The sequence below is a fragment of the Triturus cristatus genome, chromosome 4_2 (assembly GCF_964204655.1).
Source record: "Triturus cristatus chromosome 4_2, aTriCri1.1, whole genome shotgun sequence".
NCBI lineage: Eukaryota > Metazoa > Chordata > Amphibia > Caudata > Salamandridae > Triturus > Triturus cristatus.
The window spans coordinates 679,291,768-679,318,930 of NC_140586.1; the positions used below are offsets into that span (position 1 = coordinate 679,291,768).

General features: G+C 44.5%; 1 protein-coding gene across 1 annotated transcript in view; it reads left to right on the forward strand.

Annotated features, from left to right (window-relative positions):
- Nucleotides 1-27,163, forward strand: part of OMA1 (OMA1 zinc metallopeptidase) — a 601,584-nt gene that overhangs the window by 338,720 nt on the left and 235,701 nt on the right. The window contains exon 6 of the mRNA XM_085602499.1: nt 6,501-6,629. Coding sequence (XP_085458625.1) covers nt 6,501-6,629 — 129 coding nt within the window. The remainder of the gene's footprint in view (nt 1-6,500; nt 6,630-27,163) is intronic.

Here is a 27,163-nt window from a genome sequence, read left to right on the forward strand (position 1 = left end):
CCGTCCTTTCTCTCCTTCCATGAACTTGCGAGAGAACAACCCCTAAACCTGTGGCACTGGCATCAGCAGTAAGTATGCATTTCAACTTGTTATCAAACAAGCTAAGATCCCAGCATCACAGATGGTGATTTTGATCCCTTCAAAACATGATTGTTGTGCTCTTCCCCACAAAAACTTCTCTCCCTTTCGCAACAACTTTCTTAATACTTCTGTCCTGTTCGCAAAACTGTCTACAAATTTCACATAATATTCGATTAATCCTAAAAAGGAGCAAATCTGAACCTTCCCAGTAGGCGCTGGCGCTCTCCTAATGGCATCCAACAGGGATCGCTTGGGCTTCACACCACCATTGGATATGGTATATCCCAGATACTTCACCTGTTCCCACAAAAATACACACTAATCCTTATTCAAAGTGAGACCAAACTCCTCCAATATTTCAACACCAACCTCAAGGTTGTGTTATGCCCCTCCACAGTCTTTCCCATCACCAATATGTCATCCTGGAAATAAATAACCTCTTACACCTTAAAGAAGTTTGGCCATCATACGTTGAAAGACACTCGCAGCCAATGCTAAACCAAACGGCATATGAGTTAACTGAAAAGTCCCTTCAGTTGTCACGAACGCCGTCAAGGCTTTGGCATCATCATGTAGTCTAATCTGATGATAGGCACTCCTCAGATCCAATTTAGAAAAGTATCTACCATCTTTCACCAGACCCAACAATTCACTAGTGTTAGGAAGAGGAAAAACATTGGTTACAATGTCCTGATTGAGGGACCTAAGGCCCACACAAAATATCAAACAGCCGTCAGGCTTCTGAGTGATCACGACTGGAGAAATCCATGGAGAAAATTCCACTGGCTCAATTATACCCTCCTTGAGCATATCATCCAACAGTGTCTTGACACCTTCCCTCACTGCAAGTGGTACCCTCCTAAGTTTATGTTGCAATGGTTCGGCCCCCTCTTTGAGAAGAATCCTGTGCACATATCCCTTCAGACACCAGCGTGATTTCTGAAATACTCCCTCAGCTCCTATCAGCACATTCTCCAACGATGTGTATTCAACCACTATGATTTAGTGCCATGCTGTGGGATTGATCATAATGTTCCAATCAAACTGATGCATCCACCAGAGTATCGCTGGACTATCCACCGCTCACCATGTCAATGGGCTCACCTTGATATCCACCCGGGTTAATATCTTTAGGCTTCAACTCCACACCACCCCAACATGCACCTAAAACTCTCTGAGGTATGATGGTATACATTGAACCGGTATTTACCATCAGTTCCACATCCTTACCACACACACCAAAGACAGCACCAGGTCTACACATTCTCCTGCTATAATTAGAACAAGTAGGTACTTTATCCTTGCAATCATCAACTACAAGGATCCTATCACACTAACAGTCATTACCTACCTCTTCCACACTGCCCATCCTAGACATGTTGCCCTTTTTTCGATGTTGGCAACTTTACACATGCGTGCATAATGGCCTCTGCGACCACATCTCCTGCATTCCTTGTCCCCAGTAAAGCATCTCTTGGAGTCCGATGAGTTACACATGCTACCACAGCACATGCACTCCTTGCCTTTACTCCTATCAAGAGGTACTGCCACCCCTTTCCCTTCTTTTTTTTTTTTTTTAACAAGACACACTTCAGCTTCATCACAATCATCCTTCACGTTGGCTACGTCATTCTTTTTTTTTAGAATGCTCTCTCATACATTTTTGTGATTCTTCAATCACTTTGGCCCTTTCAGTGGCACTTTTGAGAGAGGGATCTTTCGCTGCCCATAACCTCTCGTGAATTTTCTTGTTTCTACATTTCACAATTAACTGATCACAGATTATTTCATCAGTCATCACACCAAAGTGACATTTAATGGAAAGATCCCTGAGTCTTGCTACAAACTCATCAAAGGATTCATGCTCTGTCTGAGGTTGCGTATAAAACCTATAACTTACCATAACTAAATTGAGTTCTTTAACAAACCTATTTTCTAAGCATTTAATTGCTTCTTTATACACATCCACAATAGGTTGGCCATTCGGCCCCAATGCAGGCGGTAAGTATTTGAACACTCTTTGGCCCGCATTGCCTAAGGGACTGAGTAGCAACGCTTTTTTCCCAGCTGGTGCAACGTTTTGTCCATCCACAACTGTAATATAGTTTTCCAACATCTCCACCCAATCCTCCCACAATATCAGTGGGGAACCTAGTTGGAACAAAAACGGTGGAGGAGTCATAATATTGTGAGATGCCATACTCACACCAGAATAACCCACAGTAACAAATACTCACTATGAACCTGTACAAAATGAGGTTCTGGTCCGCAGATCACTGCGGACAAACGTGCACACTCAGTGTTACTGTGATAGCAGTCACCAGCAAATTAATAACACAAGTAAATGTGGAACTGTTGAAAACCTGTACTTTTTTTTTACCGTCACTGCGCTTGTTAGTCACCAGACATCCGATGCAAAATCCAATGTCAACGCCACTGCCAGTGGAACTGATAAAATGTGTCCGATGCCGGAATGACCAATGATAAATGACTGCCAAATGGAGTGCTCCTTCTGCTGACAGTTGTGTCTAAATGCAGACACAGTTTTACGTCGTTACCTCTGCACTGTCGTCTCACCACAGTTACTAGCAAGTCTGAACTCCACTGCTGATGCAACGATGCTGGTGCAGACTAAGTAAGATGGCTGCCTCCCGCAGTGGTCCAGCTGCTGTATGTAGCACGTAGGCATAGATGCGGCTTCACATCAGCGCTTGCCGATGAACTCCGTTGACGCACGGAGGTGCACAGGACCAATGGATGTGAAGAACGTCGCAAGGCTGACCTCGAGCACGATCCATCAATGGTATGAATCTGCAATTCACCCCTAAATCTTTCAAATATGGCCGGAAATTTTCCAAACTTATCCTTGCACTCGATCTCAAAGTTGCGAATTAGTGGAGCCATAAAATAATTAGAGATGAAACACTGCTCTTCAGAAAGGATATGCAGGACCACCCAGGTTGTGTCGCTTCCGTTCCATATTTCGCCAGCCGCCTTCTGCACACTTCTAGTCGTCGCCAAAATGTTATGATGAAAGCATACACCGTCACACCAAATGGAGGTAAAAGAAGATGAGTTTTAATGGAGACACAACCTGGCGTCAGTCCACACCAAGGAGTCAGGAGCAACTGGCTTCCCTGGAATGTCCATCCACCTTACACTCTAATCCAAGAACATATACTTCACAATGACATCTTAACATGCTACTGGGCCCATATACCTTTTCTTTTTATTTCTTCAATTATTTATACCACTCTCTTGGTCCTGGGATGGATCTTGTTTTGTGCCGAGAGGGGTTGGATATGAAGGGTCCCAACAGTCATCCAATGAGGACTAGGAACTGGATAACTGGACTGCAAAGTAGAAATCAGATTCATGTAAATTATCTTAGAACAATGCTATACAGATAGAGGATAGGAAGAGCTCAGTTAAGGCAGTAGCATAGCAAGGGGGGCAGGAGTTTTGAGGGCAGAACCCCCCCCACTCTAACCTGCGGCCGTCATGGGGCAACAAAACCAGGAATCGCCATCAACCCCCTGCCCCCGCTCTTACCTGCGGCCGTCAAATGCAGGGACCACCACAAGTGGTAATAGATCTAGCTAAGCCACTGAGTTAAAGCTATACAAAATAATAGCATTTGTATTTGATGCTTCGAGGTCTTTCTCATATGATCTCTCCAGATAATTAGTAATCCCAAATTAAGAATGCACACGCAATTGCAGAGAAATAAATAATGATAGCTGAGACAATATGGTAATTTTTATCTAGTTTGTACAATTTTGGATAAACAAATGCATCAGTAAATTTGCATCAAGTTATAGGACAAATTGGCCAAAATCTAATGATATACTAAAGTTCAAGAGTTCAGGAAAGGACATGAATTTGCAAGTTCCAGCAATCTCCCAAAAAGGAAGAGACCACTAGGCACATACTGCGTATGTGTCAATTTGGAATGGAAGCCAGGTGAGTCGTCATCAGGCTAGTCAAGATTGCCAAGAAAGTTCCGCAAAGTCTCCACCACACGATTCAGCAGAACTCCAAATGTATGGTAATAAACAGCAGCCCATCTGTCCGAATCCATCCTATGCAACGTGCAGAGAGCCAGCGAGAGAGAGCGAGACACACTGTCCATTAAATCAGGCAATATTATATTCTTAAAGTTCGGGGGTGACACCTCCTGGAATCACCTCATCGGGTCAGACCACTCAGTTCATAGGTCAGTTCGTATAGGATGAGTTTCAGGCGACATGAAGAAGACACAAAATGTAGAGAAATAGTTGGTACAATTATTCAGTCCTTAAGCAATACAATATGTGAAACATCGGAATAAAGCTCCTTTAGCAAGAGCACATGAGCAAGTTCAAGTGGACAGTTTCCCAGGCAGATGGTCCTCATTGTATCTAAAATGGAACAAAATATCTTGTACAGTACATGAGAACTCAGGAAAGAAAACACTGTTTCACGTTATTTGTTATATTGAGAAATTCTCTCATGAGCAGTGGATTCAGCAAGTCAAGAAATTTAACGTATGCAGTTAGGCCCACATTAGTTTAAGCTAATATAGCGTAAAACGTATACAATTATTAAGCATACATTCATAGGAAATATAAAGACGTCAATATTCTAGTATAACTCTGATGCCCTTGAAATTATTTAGTAAGGTTTCAATTAGCATGTGTCACTATGGTACACTACTACCTAGGAATGTACCATCATGTAAAAATATTTCAAAATACATTTTAAGATTTTCATTTTAGGTGTGTAACACGAGTACATAGGTGAAATACAATCTCGGAAAGTTTAACGGATGCATCGTAAATTAGTAACATGTAACACCTTCTTCCTTTTTGTCATTTCAGTGCACTCTTTATTCACACAAAAGATACATTTTTAGTAAAATTTACCATCATAATGCGGTTAGAGCATAATATGTATATATTACTTCTCTGGGGTTATGCACACATTTAAATGAAAATAAAGAATGATTAGAAGTAAACTCAATAACGTGAGAGCTCACCATTTATGCATTTTCCTAACACACATTAATGCAATACAGTACTTTGTCAATTAGTAAATCACAGTCTATAATATTTTAATGAATGATACCTTCTAGACTACATCTTTTTCTGCATGCTTTTACTATCCAGTAACAAACATTTCTCTAGTCTTATCATTTTACTTGACCCTGTAGTTGGTGCACGTTTATTAATTTTCTCTCAGAAGTGTCATTATTGATTTCTCATGTCATTAACAGTTTAAATGAAATTTCCTCTCCAACACTCCTCTTCTCCCTTCTTTCTCCTCTCCATCTCCCCTTATTTCTCCTCTTCCCTTCTTTCTCCCTCTTTCCTCTTCTCCTTCTTCCCTCTTTCTCCCTCTTTCATTATTTCCCCCTCTTCCACTCTTTCTCCTCTTCTCCCAATTTCCTCTTCTCCCTCCCTCTGCCCTCTTCTCTCTTTCATCTTCTTCCTCTTTTTCCCTCTTGTATCTTAATCCTTTTTTCCTTTTCTCCCTCTCACCTCTTCACCTTTTCCCCCACTTTCTTCTTCTGTCTTCTTCCCCTTTTTCTCCCTCTTCTCCTTCTTCCCCTTTCTTCTGTTCTCCCTCTTTCCTTTTCTCCATCTTCCTCCTTTTCTTTTCTCTTCTTCTTACCTCTTCTCCCTCTTCCCCTTGCTTCCTCTTTTCTCTTCTCCCTTTTCCCCTTTGTATCCCTCTCCCCCTCTTTCTCCCTCTTCCCCTCTTTCTCCCTCTTCCCCCCTCTTCCCCTCTTTCTCCCTCTTCCCCTCTTTCTCCCTCTTCCCATCCTTTTTCCACTTCTCCCTCTTCCCATCCTTTTCCTCTTCTACCGCTTTCCCTGTTTCTCCCTCCCCCTTTCTCCCTCTTTCTCTTTTTCTCACACTCCCCCTTTCCTCTTCTGCCTCCTCCCCTTTTCTCCTCATCTCCCTCTTCCACTCTTTTCTCTTCTCCTTCTTTCCCCTTTCTCCTCTTTCCACTCCTTTCCTCTTTCCTCTTCCTCGTCCTCTCCTTTCCTTTTCCTCCCAGTTTCTCTTCCTATCACTGCCACCTAACAGTTTTGCACTTGAGCAGCAGGCCATTTTTGAACAGCTGGTTATATTTAATTAGAATTTAAGCAGTGTGCCTAATTGCATGATATTTATATGGTTCCACTAAATAAGATATTCGCTCTTGGCTGCGTGTGCACTTATTGTCCATTTCTTTTTTCTGCCTCTGCAAAATCAGACAGCAATCAATTTCTACATATCACGTGACTTCTCAGATGTTTGAGTAACTTTAGGGGCCTGGTGACGCGAACTTTGTGGAGAAATAGAGCAACAAGTCTGAATTTCAATTTCTATCAATTTTGTGTTTGTGCTTTTTATAAAATTGTGTAAAAAATATAAATGTGCATTTTCTTTCAGGCAGAAATGGCTAGTGTGTCTCATTTCCTGGATTTCCTGTTTCTTATTTCTCTGATGATGATTTGGGCGATCTGTCCACTCGATAGCCTGGCAGTCCTAGGCCAGTGGGTTCAGTCAAAGTTAAAAGAGGTGAGTTAGTTTTTCGTAAATGTTCTCATGCTATTTTCTGTCTAAAATGTCGCCCGGCTGCATGAAACATACTTTCTATTGGAAGGAATTGTTTGTGCAAAATTAACACTTCCTGCTTAAATTCTTCGGTATTATAAGGATTAGTCTGAAACGCTTTATAATTATTGTCACCATCTTCCCATTCTAAATGGAACGCCATAGAGAGAATGCGTCGATTTCACGGCTAAAAGTTGAAACGGGATCTAAAGAAGTTAATTTTTCTTGTGGAACTATTTATCACCAATAAACACCCAAACGCCACCTTGAGCTTCAGATTTGCTTTGCCAAACTTCACTCATTGATTTATCTTAAAAAATCTGATATTTTCAATTTGGGGAGAGGATGTGGCCTAACGGCTAGGACGGTCGACCTCGAAGCTGGGGAACTGGGATCGAGTCTCGGCGGGAACCCTCAACATCCTGTGATTCTGGCAAATCCCTTTATCACCCCTTATATAACAAAAAATAAATAAAAATGAAAGTGTCCGTCTGTAACGCAACTGGTGCTCATGTAAAGCGCCCTGATACCTTCGGGTCTAGTTCGTTCTATATAAAACTTTTAAAAAATGCATTTGCGTTACAGATTAATATTATTTTTATAATTTAAAAATACGTTTACAGTTTATATATGTTCAACTTACACACCCCATTAAGTTATTTTGAAACAAAAGATTGTCAACATCCATTCAGTTGAAAGTCGTGATGAAAATCTTTTTAGGTCTCGCCTGACCTAGCGCATGCGCTGGTCTGGCGAGACATTTTGTGAGGGCTCCAAAAAGTGCTACCATGGCCAGCCTAGAGGTACAGTGCATGTGCGCGGTCACCGCGCTTGATTGCTATTAGTTTCACTTTTGCGGCGGCTTTGATGTTTGATCGCGATCACGTTCACGGCCGCTTTGATGTTCTCCGTGAGCCATTCTGTTTATTACTTCTATGTAGTAATGGTGGCACCCATGCTTTAGTTTAAACAACTTAGGCTAAAGTTGGGTGCTGAGATTGCTTCAAAAGTAAAGAAATAGATAATTCTTTACTTTTGAAGCAATCTCGGCACCTGACTTTAGCTTAAGATGTTTAAGCTAAAGCACGGGTGCCACCATTACTACATAGAAGTAATAAACAGAATGGCTCACGGAGAACATCAAAGCGGCCGTGAACGTGATCGCGATCAAACATCAAAGCCGCCGCAAAAGTGAAACTAATAGCACCACAGAGCAGTAATAAACAGAAACAAGCATTGACATAGCCAATAGGTCTCGCTTTTGGGACCTTATAAGTATTTAGTTATTCAACTGTTGCATGGCTAAACACTTATAAGGTCCCAAAGGCAAGACCTATTGACTATGCCAATGCTTGTTTAAACTAGCTCACAAGAAAAGAGCACATTTGTTTTCAGCGTCAACAAACACTTGCAAGCAGATATTGCTAATTTGCATGAAAAAACTACACAAGGGCGTAGACGTAAGAAAAAGCAGTAAAGTTTGAGAACTGTTCGGTAAAGTTTGAGAACTGTTCAGTAAAGTTTGAGAACTGTTGTTAGGCCAATAATTGGGATCCCTGCCAGACTGTGCATGGGTAATGAGAACATCACACACACATACTATTGCGTTTATTTAGGATTTCCTGCATCTCGTCCTATGATGCACATAAAATGAGTTTTCAATCTTTGAGGTAAACTTTAGCAGGGTATTGACTTTAGAATGTATGAGGGCAATTCACCTCATTGATGCAATACACAAAATAGGGCTTGGTGTTACTCAACTGACTTGGCCAGTCAATCTGGTGCTCTTTAGTGGCTAGAATGCTGCACAGGGGATTGTTCGAACTATCTGAATAAATATATAAAATTAGTTCTGGGGTGTCATCATCATCAACTTCATTTTGCAGCTCAAAGATGCATAAAAGTACACCAATAGAAAACATTTCATTACATATGATAAAACAGAAGATAAGATAAGAACAGTGCAGGTTACAATCAGAATCGAATAGCAGCAATCCTAAATTAAAAACAAGTGCGATCAGTTACAACAATAGTTCTTAGTATTCGATAGGTAATTTGCTAAAAACCTTACGAGTTCTCACAGCGGCCAATAAAAAGGAGGCAAGTGCATAACAGACCAATGGGGTTCCTAATTGATAAAATAAAGAAAGGGCTAGGACTGGATTACACAGGGAAATCCTTTTTAAGAGTGGAATAATAAAAATATTCTTCTCTACTTTATACAAAGGGTAAAAGAACAATATATGTCAAGTTGATTGAGTTGCCTTATTGTTACACGGGCAAGGCGGTAAAAGGCTTATAGAAAATAAATTATGTGGATGGCCCAGCATTAACGGAATAAAATTCAGTCGAAATCTGGTCAGGATAAAACTATGCTGGTTGGTCTCGACAAACCCTAGATACAAATGAAAATAATTAAGCATCTGCCGTATGCTCTCATAAAATTTTACAGACTCTTTGGCCATCCCACCTATCACGAGTAACTTTCCTTAAGTAAATAGCCTTCAATCTAGACTTAGTGAAGTGTACGCAAAGGGTAGGAGTGTCATATAGGAAGGCAAGACCCAAAGAAGTTAAGGTTCGCCTGACATACGAAAGCCATGGAATTTTGTGAGGGTGAGCCATATTCATAATATCTTTCAGGATTTTCTGGTTCAGACCCATGGTTCCCCTTTTCCATACTGATAACCAGAGAGAGAGTGGGGCTAATTTAATAGCATCAGTGATGAATGGAATACTGACTCAGTGTGTGCGACAAGGTTATTACATGATTGTGGGACTGACAGCAATCTTTTAATGAATTTGTCTTCTAAGACTTGAAGTGCTGTCACGTCTGTTATCCCCCAGATTGCTGCCCCACATGTAGCTATTGGTACTGTTTTAGCCAGATAGATTTTAGCCATTTCTAAAATTGTCTCACAGCCCAATTTTTTAGAAAATCTAAAAATCGCAGCGATACTTTGGAGCATTAAATTTCCTCGATTTTGCAGTATCTCCTTCCAGTTTTGTTTAACATCAAAAACAATACCTAAATAATTAAAATGTTGTACTTGCTCAATTTGGCCCCCCTCTAGATGGTAACTCATCATCTTCTTTTTAGCACCTCCTATTGCCATAATATAGGTTTTGGCTTTATTTACATGTAGATCCAGATCGCGCATGAATGCTGTGTAGTGTGTAATAAGACTTTGAAGTGCCAAAAGGGTCCTTGCCAATAAAACTGCTTCGTCCGCGTATAGAAGGATGGGGAGGGGGTACGTCGAGACTCCTGGAGTATCTTTCGCGATATAGATCATTGTGTCATTTCGTGTTTTGGTATATAGGGCAAACAAGAAAGGATCCAAAACGCATCCTTGTCAGACTCCGCTTTCGATTTTGAATAAATTGGTGCATTCACCTAAACTCCCATAGCTGTGGCATCCCTGTAAAGCTTTCTTACAAAATTTATATTGACGTCATCGACTCCCATATCCTTTAAAATTAACCAAAGTTTGTTATGTGCCAGAAAATCGAAGGCCTTTGACAGGTCCATGAAAGCCATATGTAATTGGACCTTTTTTACCGTAGTATACTTTTCTAAAATCAATGTTAGATTAAGACATTGGTCTAAAGTGCCCCGACCCTGTCTGAACCCGTACTGCACTTCCGAGAGGATTTTCTTTTCTTCTGCCCAAACTCCCAGTTTATTTAATAATAGCCTGCCCATATGTTTAGCTGTACAATCAAGCAGAGAAATAGGACGATAGTTGGCAGGCATTGAAGCGTTCCCTTTTTTAAATATCGGCATATGGCAGAATGCTTCCATGAAGGGAGGAGACCATTCTTTGCTACAGCATTAAAAGCCACAGTTAAAGGTGGGGACCAAAAAGTGATGTCTGTAAGAAAAATGTCCATAGGAACTCCATCGGCTCTGGTGCTTTCCTAGATGGGGATTGTAACAGAGCAAGTTCGACTTCCTCAAGATCGAATGAGAGGTAGGTAAAGGCCTCTATAACAGGACGTACATCTACACTAGGAATGACATCTGTTTTTTGGAAGATTTCCTGAAAATGCCTTACCCAAGTGTCTTTGTCGATGAGGGTCTGCCACTATCCTTCAAGAAAGGCGTATTAATTACCTTCCAAAAGGCAACGATATCTTGGAGGGCTGAGGCTTGCTTTAAATTATCCCAGGCTTCCAATTTAAGCTGCCTTAATCTGCTTAAACTTGCTCGTTTATAGAATTTCCTCAGCTCACAAACGTGCACTTTATCTCTGGGTAAGGCTTTGAGAGCCCTACGCAAGTTTGCAGAAGCCAGAGAGCAATTCTGATCGAACCACCTGTGCGGAATACTATCTCTAGCATGTGACGGGCTAATCAGCTGCAGTTTAAAAAAAATGTAATAACTTACTGAAAGTATTGGCTACCTCCACTTCATTTGCAGAAGAATCTAGGCAGGTTATAATGTCCTCCTGGTTTGCCAGAATAAAATCTTTAAAAAGAGTGGCCACATCAACCTTGTCCCACTTTAAAGTGAAGCCATTTGTACTAGCAAGAATTGTGGTACTGTTGCGATTTTTTGAGTCCCGCCAGGGTAAGGCACACAAAAGCATAGTGTGATGGCTTTATTCATTAAAACATTTCTCAAAGTTGGTTAGTCTTAAAATGGGGATATCAGAGGAGACAACATAATCAATCGTGGATGAGTAATCAGCTCTATAAAAAGTGGGGGGAAATTTCCCCGACTGTGGGTCTAGTTAATTGAGTATTTTGAGTTGCCACTTCATTAGGATACTATTTAAAATAGTCCCCTGAACATCATGGTAGAAATGGGGAATAGAGATGCCCCTTTGATCTGTGATCCCACAGAAATCCTCAGAGTCCCTGGAACATGGCTTTGTATTAAAATCGCCCATCCAGATAAGTTGTAAGGGTTTAGGGTGGGACTCTGCAAGGTCCTCTAATAGCAGGGGTACCATCTATGGGTTTTGAAAGTTATTATTCTAATAATTCACAAGCAATAGGTACCATGTATCGTTCCCTTTAATAACCAAGATGTGAAAGTAAGGTGAGGTGTTTATAAATCTTAAAACCTTAAAAACAGCCACGTTATAAATCAATGTAAGTAGACCTCCCTTTGGGCTGCCATTAGGGAGTGCACACAGCTGCAGTTGGGGAAGACCAATAACCATTGATAGTAATGGCTGTGATCTCCCAGGTTTCTTGTATACTAAGAATCTAGAAATCAGCCAGGGCAGAAAGTCACTCCTCGTTGTTACGCTTGCTATTGTGACCTGCTATGTTCCATGTCAAAAGGGAGTAAGCTATACCCTGCGTCAGGAACGGAAATGTTGTGAGCTGCTGACTGTGTTTGTCCCGGACTGGCGGCGCATCGGCCACAGTGAGACTGACTCTTCCAGTGACTTTCGAAGTGGTATATTAGGTTTAAGGTGGCATTGGGGGGACAACGAAGAAGCTCTCTTCCCCCCTACGAAGGTACCAGGTAATAGGGAATAGGCACTCTGTCAAGTTGGGGAGGTGGGTAGTTTATGAACCGTCTTGCAGGGAGGCAGGGAGGGGGGAGGGAATAGGGATTGTTTGGGGAAGTCTAGTTCTGAAAGGTTATATTGGTTTTCAATGTTATATGGCACCAGAAACACTCGCACATATTATTAAAGCGGTATTACAACAGCACACTGACCGTAAGACGCACGTCTCAGACTCTACGCACGATGGCATCACATGACCCAGTAGCTTTAGTGACACCACGCCCACAGCACCTACCTATCATATCATGGAATGTGAATGGGCTTCGTGATAAGCTCAAGCAAGGATTAGTCCTGCAATATCTAAAGTGTAAAGCACCAGCCATAGCTCTCATACAGGAAACCCATTTAACAGGAACGTCATGTAAAGCGCTTGACAGGGGATTTAGATTAGCGGTACACTCAGAATTTACAACTGGCTCTCGAGGGGTGGGGATTCTCATTAAAAAACAACACCCGATCGTCATTAAAAATACCTACACGGACGAGCAAGGCAGATTCGCGGCGTTGTCGCGCCAATGGGAGGGTCGGGTGGTCAACGTTGTTTCGGTCTATATCCCCCCGCACTTCATTCAGTAGCATTACCAGCATTTAGTGCATTTCTGCTCCGGCTCCCGCAGGGCAACTTAATCATAGGAGGTGACTTCAACGCCACGTTAGATGACACCATGGATCGCACACCCCCTAGACAGCAACATCAGGCACGCACACATTTTGCTGATTTCCTGGGCACAATGGGGTTGATAAATGCCTGGCGATTTCGCTTCCCACAGGAGAGACAATATACATTCTTTTGTAGTGAAGACTGCTATTTATATACGTACAATGCTAAGTTAGCACAACCGCGTTAGATGTTAGAAAGCCATCTTGCCACTTTAGCTGCTTTTGCACACGACACTGTAGTTTATTAAGAAATGCTTGCTCGCCTCTGCTTCACATGAGAACAGTCTGTTGTTCACATCCCTAACAGTGAGCTGCGACCTTGGTCTGAACATTGTGTAAAGAAACAGTCTGGGTCGCTAGACGGTGCATGTTGTTGGGTTCAGGTTGATCGGCCCACTATTTAGCCATAACACGCACGCAGCTGCAAATACCTGAAAGTCAAGTGCTTTTAATATTGCAGGCTGCATGCTTTAGACACATTCGGAAGAAGAGCTTTCCCAGGAGCAGAGAATACCTGCTCCTGTGATGTGATTCCACTAAGCTGATTTTTACGGTATGGGGTTCCCCATTCAAGACTAGAGACCCTCTATTAGTCTAATAATAATTATATTAGTTTACTAGGGAAAGGAAGGTGGCTGTAACCCACTGTCGTTTTAGTATGATTTCTCCTTTCATTTTCTATGGTATTGTAACTATGCTGATGGTTTTGATTTTAATCATTTGTCTGCTTATGTTAGCCAAAGTACTGCATCTTAGGACACGAGGTTTATAAAATAAACTCTTTAAACTTTACAGTGTCTCTGTTTACTCTTGTTGTGGACTGATATGAGAATAATTACAAACAGGTATTTCTGATTCCCACCATTCCTGAGAAATACACTAAGTCGATTGTTCTGGGTTGTCTATACATTGGGACCGCCGAGATAAAACTCGGATAACGAATGGGACACTGATGCTGGTTGGATAAGGGGTTCTGGGTTCTGAGGTGAGTTTTTGGTACACCACAATTCACTGAGGTCCTGGTTTCCTGTGCATAGTTCTGTGCATAAGCAGAATCCCTGCAACACTTTTAGGGTGCTCATAATAGTCGCTCAAGAATAGATCATATACTGATGCCAGCAGCCGAGATAGGGAGTTTTCTTGAAGTTATGCACCTACCGAGAGGTATCTATGACCATTCACCAATCAGCATCATCTACACGTGGCATACCACGGCACAGGGCCGCATATTCCCTATTTACCCAGGATGTCCCAAAAACTTGGCGATCTCGAAGGGCCTGACTGATGCCACTACACACTATTTTCGTGAGAATGAACCCTCGGTCTCCTCGCTGCTCGTCCTGTGGGAGGCCTATAAGACGGTGCTCCGAGGACAAGCGATTTCCCTAATAGCACATCATAAAAAGGAAGAAATCCAGACGGTGACAACCCTTGAGCAGGAGGAGGGTGACCTAGAAAGAGCCCAGGAACAAGACCCCACAGATATAACAGCCCACCGGCTACTCCTCAAAAAGCAAGAGTACAAAGATTACTTATGGGAAGAAGCCAAAACATGACTCTCTGCCACGCAGCATACTGTATATGAAGTCGGCGATAAAGCAGGCAAACTCTTGGCCTGGCTCGACAAGCGAGAGAGGGCATACAGGTGGATTGCAGAGCTTGAGACCCCCACGGGGGAGATGACCTCCAACCCCCAAGATATAGTAGACACCCTAGCACAACACTATGCACAAGTCTACACCTCCACGCTTACAATAACTGAAAAGGAGGTGGAGGAATTTCTCCGCGATATCTGACTCCCTAAAGTCCTACAAGAAGATTCCCAATCATTGGAGGAGAAACTCTCCGTAGAAGAAATAGTATTAGCGATCGGAAAACTCCAGTCGGGAAAAGCAACGGGCCCTAATGGTATCCCAATAGAATGGTACAAATAAACAGCAACAGTACTTACACCCCGGCTAGTGGCAATGTACGAGGCCAGTTTGAAAGCAGGGTAACTCCCTCGGGACCAGCGGATAGCGACGATAGTGACCATCCGTAAACCTGGGAAGCCTGCCCGAGAATGCACATCTTACAGACCAATATCTCTGATCAAAGCTGAAGCCAAAATATTAGCCAAAACCCCCAGCCACGAGATTAACACCACACCTCGCTACCTTAATACACCCAGACCAATCAGGGTTGATGCCGGGTAGAAACACAGCGTTAAACTTGAGGCGTCTTCATGGCGTGATGGGGCCTAAACATACTATACAGAAGGGTGCGATTGTTTTGTCCCTCGATGCGCGCATGGCCTTCGATACAGTCGAATGGCCTTTCCTATTTGCTGTCCTCATGAAGATGGGGTTTGGACCTAAATTTTGCTCATGGGTAAGGCTGTTATATGCCACCCCCATCGCACATGTGGTAGCGAATGGACATGTTTCTAAGGAGTTCCCACTGCATAGCGGCACAAGACAGGGCTGCATAATAAGATCACATTCGCAATGCCCCTTTGGGATACAGACAAATTGGGCCAGTTGGTGAGGAGCAAGGGTTTCAAGCAATGGGACGATATTGGAATTTCCAAAGTGGGAGATCTCTGGGCGCAAGGAAAGATGGTCCCCTTTGCGTGGCTCCAGGAGCAATATAAAATGGCACCCACGGAGCAATTCCGTTACCTTCAGATCAAACACGCTTTAGAGGCAGCGATTCCCCCTAACACTACCCCACCCGAGGCATCGCCATTAGGGGACAGATTATTAACAGACCATCTACACACCAAAGCGATCTCCCTAACATATCGGAAGATCATAAATAATATGCTGGATCCCATGCTGAAGTTGCGGGAGAAATGGGGGGTGGAAGTGGGAGAACTAGATGACTCTGACTGGCAGGAAGCGCTGGCTTCACCCAGGGAGGTAGCGATCCCATCCCGACTGCGCCTAGTGCAGCTCAAAATCCTTCATAGAGTTTATTATATGGGAACCGCCCTATACAAAATGGGCAGAGCAGATCCCCCCCTATGCCTATGACAATGCGGAGCGCTTGGATCCTTTTTTCACACCCTCTGGATCTGCCCTGACATAATGCCTTATTGGAAGTCTGTTACGGATACCATTACGAGAGTCAGCGGGCACCTGGTCCCGCCAGAGCGGAAGCAGTGCCTTTTAAACGTTTGGGAGGCAACAGATTTTACAGCTCTGGCGCAAATGTGGGCAACACTGGGATTAATGTTAGCAAAACGAAACATAGCTAGGTACTGGGGTGTAGCAGTCACACCCACACACACGGAATGGTGCAATGATATGGACATGGCCATGATGGCAGAGAAGAAGGTGTATGTACGTAGGGGGTGCCCAAAAAAATGGATAAAATTGTAGGGAGGCTGGAATATCTACAGGGGCGAAATATGTGAACTACCGACAATACCACGCAATCCAGAACTGTAATATGGTGCGACAAACTTATCCCATGTATAGATGTCGATCAATGATGCATACTACACGCAATGTCAAAGGTGTTAGGTGTAATAGAAAACTGCCAAAGATGTGTGAACTGTATAACATTCAATGTATAACTGCATACTTACGTAATGCCAAATATTGCTTAATAAAAAAAAATGTAAACAAAAAAAGGGGGAGTAAGCTAATTTGTGTGCTCTCAGAGTATAACCAATCGTAGCCACATTTGAAGGGTCTAAAATGTGTGAGACCATGCAGCTCTGAGATTCCGGTTCCCCCTGTGAGGGCCGTATGGCACCATCTATCTCAGTCCCTTCACTCACTAGTCTGGGTAACATCTAGGGACTCTGATTTGAAACCTCATGTCAGTCGCAAGACTCCAACGCTGAGAGTGGAGCGTACCTGTTAGATGTATCCAGATACATGTGGTTGGTCAGTGAGGGCCTAGTAACAGAACAAGGACGAATGGACAGGCCGCAGGTGGCAAGTTAAGGGTTTGATGCTTAAGCTCCCTATAGTTCTGCGTGCGTGCGCTGCGGGAGTGGATAATCTGAGCATAAGTAGTGTCACTACGACCCGCCATTGGCTTGATGGAAACTAGACCATTCTCAGATAAGGGACCTGATAATGTTTGGAGCGGTACGATCCCACCTGGCTGTATAGTACTTACCGCAACAAGACCAGGGTTAGCCCCCACTAGGGACCTACCAGGTTGAGGATAGGAAGTACAGGCAATGGGGCGCCATTAGTAGCTAACAAGGGTTGGTTACTAGGAGAAATTAACTGAGGAGGGCCTCTGTGGATGCTTACTAGCTCTTGAAGTTTCAGTTCAATATTGTCCAAACGAAGCAGAAAAGGTTTTAACATATTAGTTATTCTCACGCAAATATCCTTGGGAGAGGCTGACATCCTCAGCAGGTCAGAATTGTCCGCACCCAGCTCAGCACTGGTTTCGATTTCCTTGGTGTCTTTGGTTTAGAGGAAGGGGGTTCAATATAAGGTCATTTCTTCCTCTTGCCCGTTGTAGTCATTGGAAAGGTGGGCTCGGGAGGTAAACAGGCGCAGGAATATCTATTGCGGGGTCTGAAACGGTTGGAAACATAGTACTGCATCCGCTGGTGCTCTGGCTAGCAACGTTAACAATGGGCTCATTAGCTGCATCGGCAAGCAAACCTCTAGACCCAATCTTAGAAGAGTCCCCCAAAGAAAGTCTGCGCTCAGCTATAGCGATCTCCTGAGAAATAGCGTTGGATGCTTTAATTAAAAACAAATCAATAGTGGATATAGTTAGCCCTGGGGTAGATATAGAAATGTATCTCTTCTTACCCATCGTGATGCCATTGTCAGGCAGCTCCGGGCAGGCCAGATGTCAAACGTTAGAGGGGTGGCCCAGCCCTGTCTCCGACGGACGTGGACGGGCCCACCCCTTTGCCCGGGCTACTGGAGACCCAGGGCCCAGATATGCGCCTTCTGGCGCGTGAATAGCATCGGCGGCAGTGCTCGAGCCGCGTTTGTTCGTGGGAGATGGAGTCCCCTTCTCTCTCGGTCCGTTTTGGTCTCACGCGCCAGGGCCCAGATATGCGCCTCCTGGCGCGTGAATGGCATTGGCGGCAGTGCTCGAGCCGCGTTGGTTCGTGGGGGATGGAGCCTCTTTCTCCTCTCTCGGTCCGTTTTGGTCTCACTTTAGCCTATGAAAGGTCAGCTTCCAAACATAACTCTGCCTCTTTGTAAGCCGAATTGAGCAGATGATAGAGTAACAAGCTGCAGAGACTGGTTGAGTTTGAGTGCAATTGTATTGACTTTACTCAATATAACAGATAATCCTCTTGTTATGTCACCAGCAGTGTTGGATGACGGGGTAGATGCGATGATATCCTCCTTAGATACTACGAATCGTGCTTTGCAGGGAGCATGTCTGTTTAGCATCTGGCTGCAGACAGCCGTAGCTGTCGGTTTCCAGGCGCTATTGCGATCTATACAGTACAGAACCTATATATCATAGAAATATACGCTTATTTTCACTTGCCATTAGGTAGGTAGTGATTGGGTTCTTTAGTTTCCAGCTTGTTAACGTTAAATAAATGTCATTCTGCTGCAATTATTTCTCCACTACTGTAGGCATTCAAGCCAAACTCAGTGGCGTGGCAATGCTTGTTTTCTTTGAGGACTATGGCGTTAGATATTAAATGACCAAATGTCTTGAGTAGGTTTTAAACTGAAATATGTAAACAACAATCAAACAAACCATTTTCAGTGATTAGGCAAAATGTTTTTATGAAGGTTCAATGATGATATTTGTATGTGATTTTTATAGGTTTTTAGGTCTCGGCTGCGAAAGGCTGCGCTTGCGCAGTCTCGCTCCGAGATTTAATGAGTTGGAGTGACTTTGAGAAGAGGGGCTTGCACCCGCCCCTCTTCTCTCCTGTTCTCCATTGGCTGGCCTCTTAAATGCTGGCCAGCCACTGGAGAAGAGGTCCAGTCACTCCGTTGAAGCCCCGTCCTTTTCGGATCGGGGGGCGTGTTTTTTGCGAGAAGTCTCAGGGAGGAGACAACAGCAAAACACGCCCCCAAATCCGAAAAGGACGTGGCGTTTCTCCGAGGCATTTTCTGCTGTGCCTCGGAGAAAGGCGGTGGTGTCCCGGCGTTGCTCCCTCACCTGATCTCATTGTTTTTTTTACAAGGACGTTCTCTGTTTATTTACGTCTCGGCTACCGAAGGCTGCGCTTGTTTTCACTGTGACCTGGAGGGAGGATTGAATTGTGCTGAACTCGAAGGCGCACAACGGAGGGCTCCGAGGGGCTGGTGACATATGCACGGCTCGGAGACACAACGTGATTTTTCACAGCACGAGACACATTGTTGTTGGGCTGGGGGCTGTGATAAAATGTCGTCAGGGAGGGTTGCGTTTCACCGGCTGGGCAGCGGCAGCGCAGTCAGGCGGGGTGAAAGGTAACCTGAGCGCCGCAGGTCTCGGCTACCGAAGGCTGCGCTTGTTTTCGCTGTGACCTGGAGGGAGGATCGAATTGTGCTGAACTCGAAGGCGCACAACGGAGGTCTCCGAGGGGCAGGGTTTTTTTGCTCCTGTCCTGCTGCAGCAAATCTATTACTAAGCCCATTTCCTCCTAAAAAAATAACTTTATTCTGACATTTTACGATCAAGCTAATTTTTCGCTGTGACTCGTACAGTGCTCGGTTTGCGGGACAACTCGGCTGCGAGGTGCTTGCTGGGGGGGTGGGGCAGACGGACCCTTCATGATTCCAGCGCCCTGAAGCCTGCACAGCCGAGATACGAGAGCTTTGAAGTGAGCCCGGCTGCCTGGGTTGTAGGTGTGGAGTGTTAAGAATGACTCCGATGGGTTCTCTCTAATATTGTTTCCTATTGCACCCCCCCCCCCCCAAATCCAACGGAGTGAAGACCACAGAGCAGCGGCGGGGCTCATCACCGTCAGTGCTTGAACGAGTCACCAAGACTGAAGAGTCACGAGTTATAGAACTCTTTAGAGCTCTTTTCACCATATTTGTTTCAAATCAGCAACATTGTGAAACTTTGAAACCCGCTTCTTCGTCTTTTGTTTTTTAGTCAGTTCAGTTTGAAAAACATGAGACCACGAAAATGGAGGCAGTGAATGTTTGCAGGAGCTGTGGGGATTAACCCCACCCAACGCAACCCACAACTGTGCAGCCCTGAACCCCGCTCTACCGCGTCTGCTGCAGTGACTCAACTTTTCAATAACGCTGCCAAGAATTTCTTTTTTCCTCACAGAATCAAGACGACATTTACACACACTATCGAGAATGTTGTGTGTGGGGTAGTAAATTATGGAGCAGTGTCCAGGGACGACCCAAGCCTGCAGTGTAGAAGCTCTTGGTATCCAGGTTCGGAAGTCATTCTTAGAAACATCTCTGACCCCCACGTGCTCCCTGGATAGGAAGTCTTTTTAACTGCAAAGACAGAAATCCTAACACTACACTCCACTCCGTCATTAGATCAACTTGGAACCACGCCACTTGTGCACTGTTGTGTATGTTAGGATGGCCGAGCGGTCTAATGCGCTGCGTTCAGGTCGCAGCCTCCTCTGGAGGCGTGGGTTCGAATCCCACTTCTGACATCTACGTTTGTCTCAGATGCATGACATACTTCCGTAAGTTGGCGCTAAATTCTATTTTCCGTTCCATCTACTGATAGCCAGCAGGTGGCTCTTGAAACAATAAATCCCAGAATCATCCTCAGACCGCCTACATAGCGGGACTGAGATCAAGCCTAGCTATCTATAGTGCAGCAGGTTCAGTGGCACCAGGGTGCACTCCGCAGCGGGCGGCGCACAGACAGTTTGGAATACCTTCCCTAGTGATGAGGGTGTGTAACTGTCGCTTGTCTGGCGTCCTCGTACTGCAGGTTGGGCTTGTTTGGGGGTTCTTTCGGCAGGAGGTGGGTCTAGTTGCTATAGGCATGCGCTGTTCCTCCCATCACACCCCTTGCGCTGTGTCTGGCTGCAGTGATTCCAGGATTTCTGCCGTCTGGAGCTCATCAGCGAGGGGAAAACGAACACAGGAGGATTTGACGTTGGCCAGGATTGTTTTTTGGGAAGTTTTGAGAAAGTTCCGGGTCCCGGAATCTTGCGCCTGGACGGACCACGGAAGGTAAAATGCGGCCGACTAGGATTTGGGGGTGAGTACCGGGATCCGCCGCTGGTGTCATTTAACCAAAAAGACTCGGATTACGGGATGTTTTAAGGGCTGAACCGGGGAGTCCCTCTACCCTTTAAACGTATTTTAGAAATCTCTGTTTAGTAAATGACAGCCCTTTACATTGTTCCTCCGCTGGCTAAGAGGGTTGGAAGAACTTCAAACAAACAAATCTGAGCATTTGGCGTTGTATGGTCTGTAAAGCTTGCGTGATCTGTCTTCACCAAAAATGTATCACGATCTGCAACAAAATAATCACGTAACCCCCTCCCCCCACACTCTGGGATTTTTGTATTCGAACTGTGCTTTTTTGTTAATTGCGTACCACCTTCATCATAGGGAGTCGCAAGGTTTTCTTTGCTTGTACTATTTGTGGCCATATTTTTGCAGTCGGTGTTGGTAGCTCTATTTTGAATGCTGTGTTAGTTATTAACTGTCTGTCGCCCATAATACCGAAACAGTGTTTCCATCACCCCCTAATGTCTGTGTGTGTGTGGCTGTGTGTGTATGTGGCTCTGTGTATTTATGTGTGGCTCTGTGTGTGTGGCATTGTGTGTGTGTGGCTCTGTGTGTTTGGCTCTGTGTGTGTGGCTCTGTGTGTGTGTGGGTGGCTGTGTGTGTGGGGGAGGCTCTATGTGTGTGTGTGTATGTGTGTGCCTCTGTGTGTGTGGCTTTTTTTGTAGGTGGCTCTATGCGTGGGTGGCTGTCTGTCTGTCTGTGGGTAACTCTGTGTGTGTGTAGGTTGCTCTGTGTGGGTGGCTCTATTTGTGTATGGGTTGCTCTATGTGAATAGCTCTGTGTAGGTGGCTCTGTGGGTGGCTTTGTGTGTTTGGCTCTGTGTGTGGGTGCAAATGCAATAGGTCTCGCATTTGAGAGATTAAGCTATTGACATTGTAAATAACAATGCCGTTTCTTTAAATGTTTTAAAAACAAAAACATAAATAAAAATAATGTCATGAGCAATGCAATAGCTCTAACTTTAACAATGCCGAGACCATTGCATTGTAAATGCTTGTTAAGTTGCTTGACGAGGCGATGGCACAAAAGAGCACAGTAAGAAAAATTAAACAGTCGATTAGAAAACAGTGTGATTGTGGTTCGATTGAAAGGGTTTTCAGAACCAAATGGCAGTTCCCTAGGAAACAAATAGGTCTAATGATTTTCGATTCTCGTGATAGGAAGATGAAACTTTGAGTGGCATTGAGTTAGCAAAGTTTCTTGCTAAGGGATGAGCAATATTAACCCATTGAGTTCCAAAATCATACTGAAATATATTTGAGATGGCTAGATACGGACAGTTTAGTAAATGTGGTACAGAGGAAAACACATGGAAATGCCATAAGGGCTCAAATACAGAAATGCAGAATCATAAAACCTAATAACAAAAATAAGCAAACCCCAGTAATCGAGCTCATAAAGAGTACCAACGGTATAGTCAAGAAAAAACCTAAGGCAAATGGACAAAGTCTAAAAATAAACCCAACCCAGCAGCAGCGGAATAGTGGATTGAGCTCTAAACAGACATGAGGCCCAGAGACAGTGGCATAACACAGGCCCCTGCAGCCCCCGCAGTGCGGGGGCGGGGGGGCCCGAGCTGCAGGGAGCCCCCTCAGCACAGTGCTCAGGCCTGAGAGCTCCGGATTAAATCCGGAGCGGGGGCCCCTCCATGTACTTTGTAGGGGGGCCCTCTCAACTTTTATTACTCCACTGCCCAGAGAAGCAGAATGAGCTCACCAATACTAAGGCCCAAGAAGTTTTATACGCACCTTTTTATCAATAGTTTCTGCAAATTCAGAAGGGTAAGATCTTCGTTAAGGTGGCTTTTGGCAAATCAGAAACCGCAACATAATTATTAAAAAATAAGTAATTATTGAGCTCTAACTAATTTCTTAAGGTAAGAGAAATCTTCCACCTACTCTCACAGCAACTGCTCTCTGGAAATGATCGGAAAAAAAATGAAACATTTCTTAAACAATGGCTCATAGAACTGCACGAACACATCTTCAGCTGAACTTCCAGCGGAAGCCCTTGAATATGCTTCTTTGGGTACAGGATGGAAGCTTCATTCACAATACACATTTTCTAATACAATAGTCTGTTTTGAACCTTTGACGTCATTCACTCAATTTTCCGGGGAAAAAAGATGAGAGTTGGCCTGCAGCGCGTCACTGATGTGGAGGGGAAATGAGCACTAGCAGATTGAACAGAAGGAGCAGACCACCTAAAACTGCATCCATGTTAAAGCAAATGGCATCTCATAATGTGGCACTGCTATTGCACAAGTGTTAATTACACTTCTAAATGACTCAGTAAATTTGTTTTACGTGCAACATCATTATTTCATCTGTTACAATTCTATGGATCATTAAAACTCCAAAATTTCCAAAATATTTTTTCTTCACTCAACATTGCGTATTTGCACGGTTGTACATTTTAGTAAATGCTACTTCCTGGGCGATAGGCTCAATCATACCTGTGGGATACTTTTTTTACTGGGAGAAATGTGGGAATTCTGGGTGGTAGGACCTTTGCTGTTCTCTGCGATTTCAAAACTTTCCCTCTCAGAAATGTGAGGAAATTCTTTGATTTCATTCACAGATTTCAGCCACAGATTTGACATTTGCAAACCATTGTGCTAGAGAAAAAGTAGCAAGATTGACACAAGCCACATGCCCCACACTCCCCAGGGTGTCTTGTTTTCAGAACTGTCTTTGGATGGTTGGTTTCCTTGTGTGCCAGACAAACCTTGGTCCAAACATTGCAGCTAATGTTTGTGTAATAGAAGGCAGATATCTTGAAGTTTCCACAGTGCGTTTTGGGGACTTTTCCAAGTAGGATACCACTTTTATTGGTAGAAGCATGGGAGCACTGAGTTGCAGGATTTTCGTTGTTCCCGACAGATTTCAGGACTTATCCTCACAGATATAAGGAAATTCTTTGTATTTATCCATAGTTTGATATTCACAGGTAAACCTGATTACAGAAATGCAGCAGACTCATTGTAGGAAGCTTACTCTGTGTGTACTATTCCACAGTAAGATATAGCGTGCACAGAGTCCATGGAGTCCCCAGAGGTATAGCAGAGGCTAAATTAGGTAAGTACTAACAGCTCTATGTTGTAGTGTGGGCGAGCAGTTAGGCTTATCCAGAGGTTGTGTTAAGCATTTATTTTATTCCCTCAATCAAGGACTGTTAACACACACGCAAAGACAGAATCCAGACCAATTAGGTAAGTATAAAAAAGATATACTTATGTTTTATTTTAGAACCAAGTAGGACTTGGCGCAGGTAAGTAAAATATAATCTCAAATGCAAGACTGTTCAAGGAAATGTAGTTGTGGTTGAATTTGCAATTGTTACAGGTTTGTATCATTTTAAAATGAAGTTTAAATTATACAGCAATACTTTCAGAATATTTTTTGTACTGGTGGTGGTATGACTAGGTACCACACCTTAGGATCTCACAAAACAAGGTAAGTACGACTTTTTATACTTTGCAATTGAGTTCTCTATTCTCCATACAACAGTTCAACACTTAGAACATTTTTAGGCCCAAAATTTCTTATGAGTGGGAGTTTTGGGGGTTAGGACCAAGGTTCCTCGAGGTCTAGATTGCGGCACTGGGGTGGCTGGGTGCAGGGTGCAAAAAGGACATCGGTACCCTGTGCTTTTCAATGGAGACCTTTGGTTAGGCAAAGTTGCTGCAGGCTGGGGCAGGGAGACTTCCTGAAGGCGACCACAGGCTGGAGAGGTAAGTTGTGTTCTTGGGAGATGCCTGGACACCGTCGGTTGGGCCACCCAAGCCATGGGGCGTCAGGTGCAGGAGTGTGTTCTGGCGTCGGGTTTTCTTACCAGCTCCGGTTGCGGTCGGGTAACCTTCAGGTTGAGGCTGCGGGCATCGTCTCGAAGCTTGATGGAGGTCTGGACTCACCGGGAGACCTCCTTATGGTGTTGGGCCACTTGAACTCGGGCCGTGGGCATCGGGTGCAGTGTGGTGCAGAATCGCGTAGTCACCGGAATCCGGGTTTTGTGAGTGAGTCTTTTCTAGAGCAAATCCGGTGCTCACAGGAGAGAGAGTCTGTAAGGCGGTTGCAAGGCAGGCCGTCCGGGCTCTGAGGGTTGCAGGACACACCGGGGTTCTTGCTGTAGGCACGTCGTAGACGGACAGGCCCTGTAGGGTTGGGGGCCAAAGCAGTTGGTGTCCTCTTCTTCCTGGGTCAGCACAGCTCTTTGGTCCTTCTTCTTTCTTCCTCTAATCTGAGGAGGCAAGGTTCAGGGTTGCCCCTAAATTCCACATTTAGGGGCGCTAAAGGGGTGTGCAGGTTGGGACCAATGGGTCCCTTCCTTGTGGTGGGTACACCCCCTATTATGCCATCTTCCAGTGGGAGTGGGCATGAGCCTCTCCCTATTTGTCTGAGTCCCTCATCTTCAGGATGGAGGGGACTGAGATGTGTGCTTCACCCCATCTCCCCCCTCCTGAGGAGTGGGGTTGGCAAAGGTGGGCACACATCTCTTCCCTAGCTTGGTTTTCTAGCCAATTCTCCTGCCCAAAGTGGGGGCCAGAACTGGTGGGAGTGAGTTGCTGGGTGCAGCAAAAGGCAGGGACAGCTTCCAAAGTCGGCAGGCCTATGAAGCTTCTCCTTTTGTGGACCCAGCCCATCCTGGGGGAGGAGGCATGACAACTCTGCCCAGGTTTGGCTTTGTTTCTGAACCCAGAGAGCGGAGGCTCTCTACCCAGGGGTCCAGAAACCTGTCTGGTGGTGGCAAATGGCGGGCAGCCATTCAGGAGCCACAGCAGGGCTGGTTGATTTTCAGGGGGCATCTCTAAAATGCTCTCTGAGTGCATTTTACATTAAATCCAACACTGGCATCAGTGTGGGTTTAATGTGCTGAGAAGTTTGCCACCAAATTTCCCAGTTTTTAGTAAAGCCATTATAGAGCTGTGGAGTTCCTAATGACCAACTCCCAGGCCGTATACTCTTTATGGCTTTACTACACTTAAAATGTCCAAGAATGGGCTTAGACACTGTAGGGGTACAGGGCTTGTGCCTCTGTACCCTCATCTCAAGGCTAGTGCACCCTGCTAGAGGGTTGGCTTACCTAGAACACAGGCAGTGGGTTGCAGGCATGTCGACTCTTCACTTTTCTCTGCACCAAAACACTCAGCCTGCAATGGCAGTGTCAGGGTGTTTAATATACAGCGCCTCTAAGGGTGACTCAATAAGTGCTGCAGCCGTTAGAGGCGTTCCCTGGCCACAGTACCCTGGGTACCCATGGTACCTTTTACAAGGGGCTTACCTGTAGTCAGAGATGTACCAATTGTGGGTACAAAGGTACAGTCTTGGGAAAGAAAACAGGATTTGGGAACCTGATCAGTAGGGCCTCATGACACATCAAGTCAGGTTGCATCAGGTGCCAAGCAAAAAGTGATGGGGTAACCATGCAAAATGGGGCACTTTCCTACACTCATTCTCGCTCAAGTGTCTAGTTTCCAGAAATGTGTGGGCTTGGTAGATTCCCCTGGGTGCAGGCTGACAGCAGACCAAAATAATATAGCTGCCCAGACCCAAATGATGATTGTAATTGAGAGCAGTAATATTGATGCTCCACTGTGCTTTTTCTGTTCCCGATAACAGGCCCACCCACACAAGTAGCATTTCATTATATTGGTGGAGCGTCTGGATGATAGGACTTTTACCATTCACCACAGATTCCGGAACATTCTCTCACTGAAGAAAAGGTAGTGGGATCCCTGCAACCCACATCAACCTGTAATGATCTGAATGTCTGGTGTTTAGAAATGTCTCAGGTTTGAAAATTTCTTTGGGTGCAGGCTGCCACCCAGGCTCTAATATTGCAGGCATCCACCACCACAAAAGTTTATTGTACCCAAGCATGATTTGCTCTTTCCACATAGTTGCATTTGTCGGCTTTTCCTGTCCCAAGTAATAGTCCCATTCACAAATGTGGGGTACCATTGTATTGGGGAAAATGTATAAATGAAGGATGTTAGGACATTTGGTATTATTTATTGTAACACAACAGCACAGTGGTGTGATATATAGGGAAATCGGCGCCCTAAAGGGTGTGAACCCACTTAATATCTCAATCTGATCCTAGAACCTCCAGCCTCCCCAAATTTTGTGACCTGAGCTACAGTCGCGGGTGTATACCTACTGTG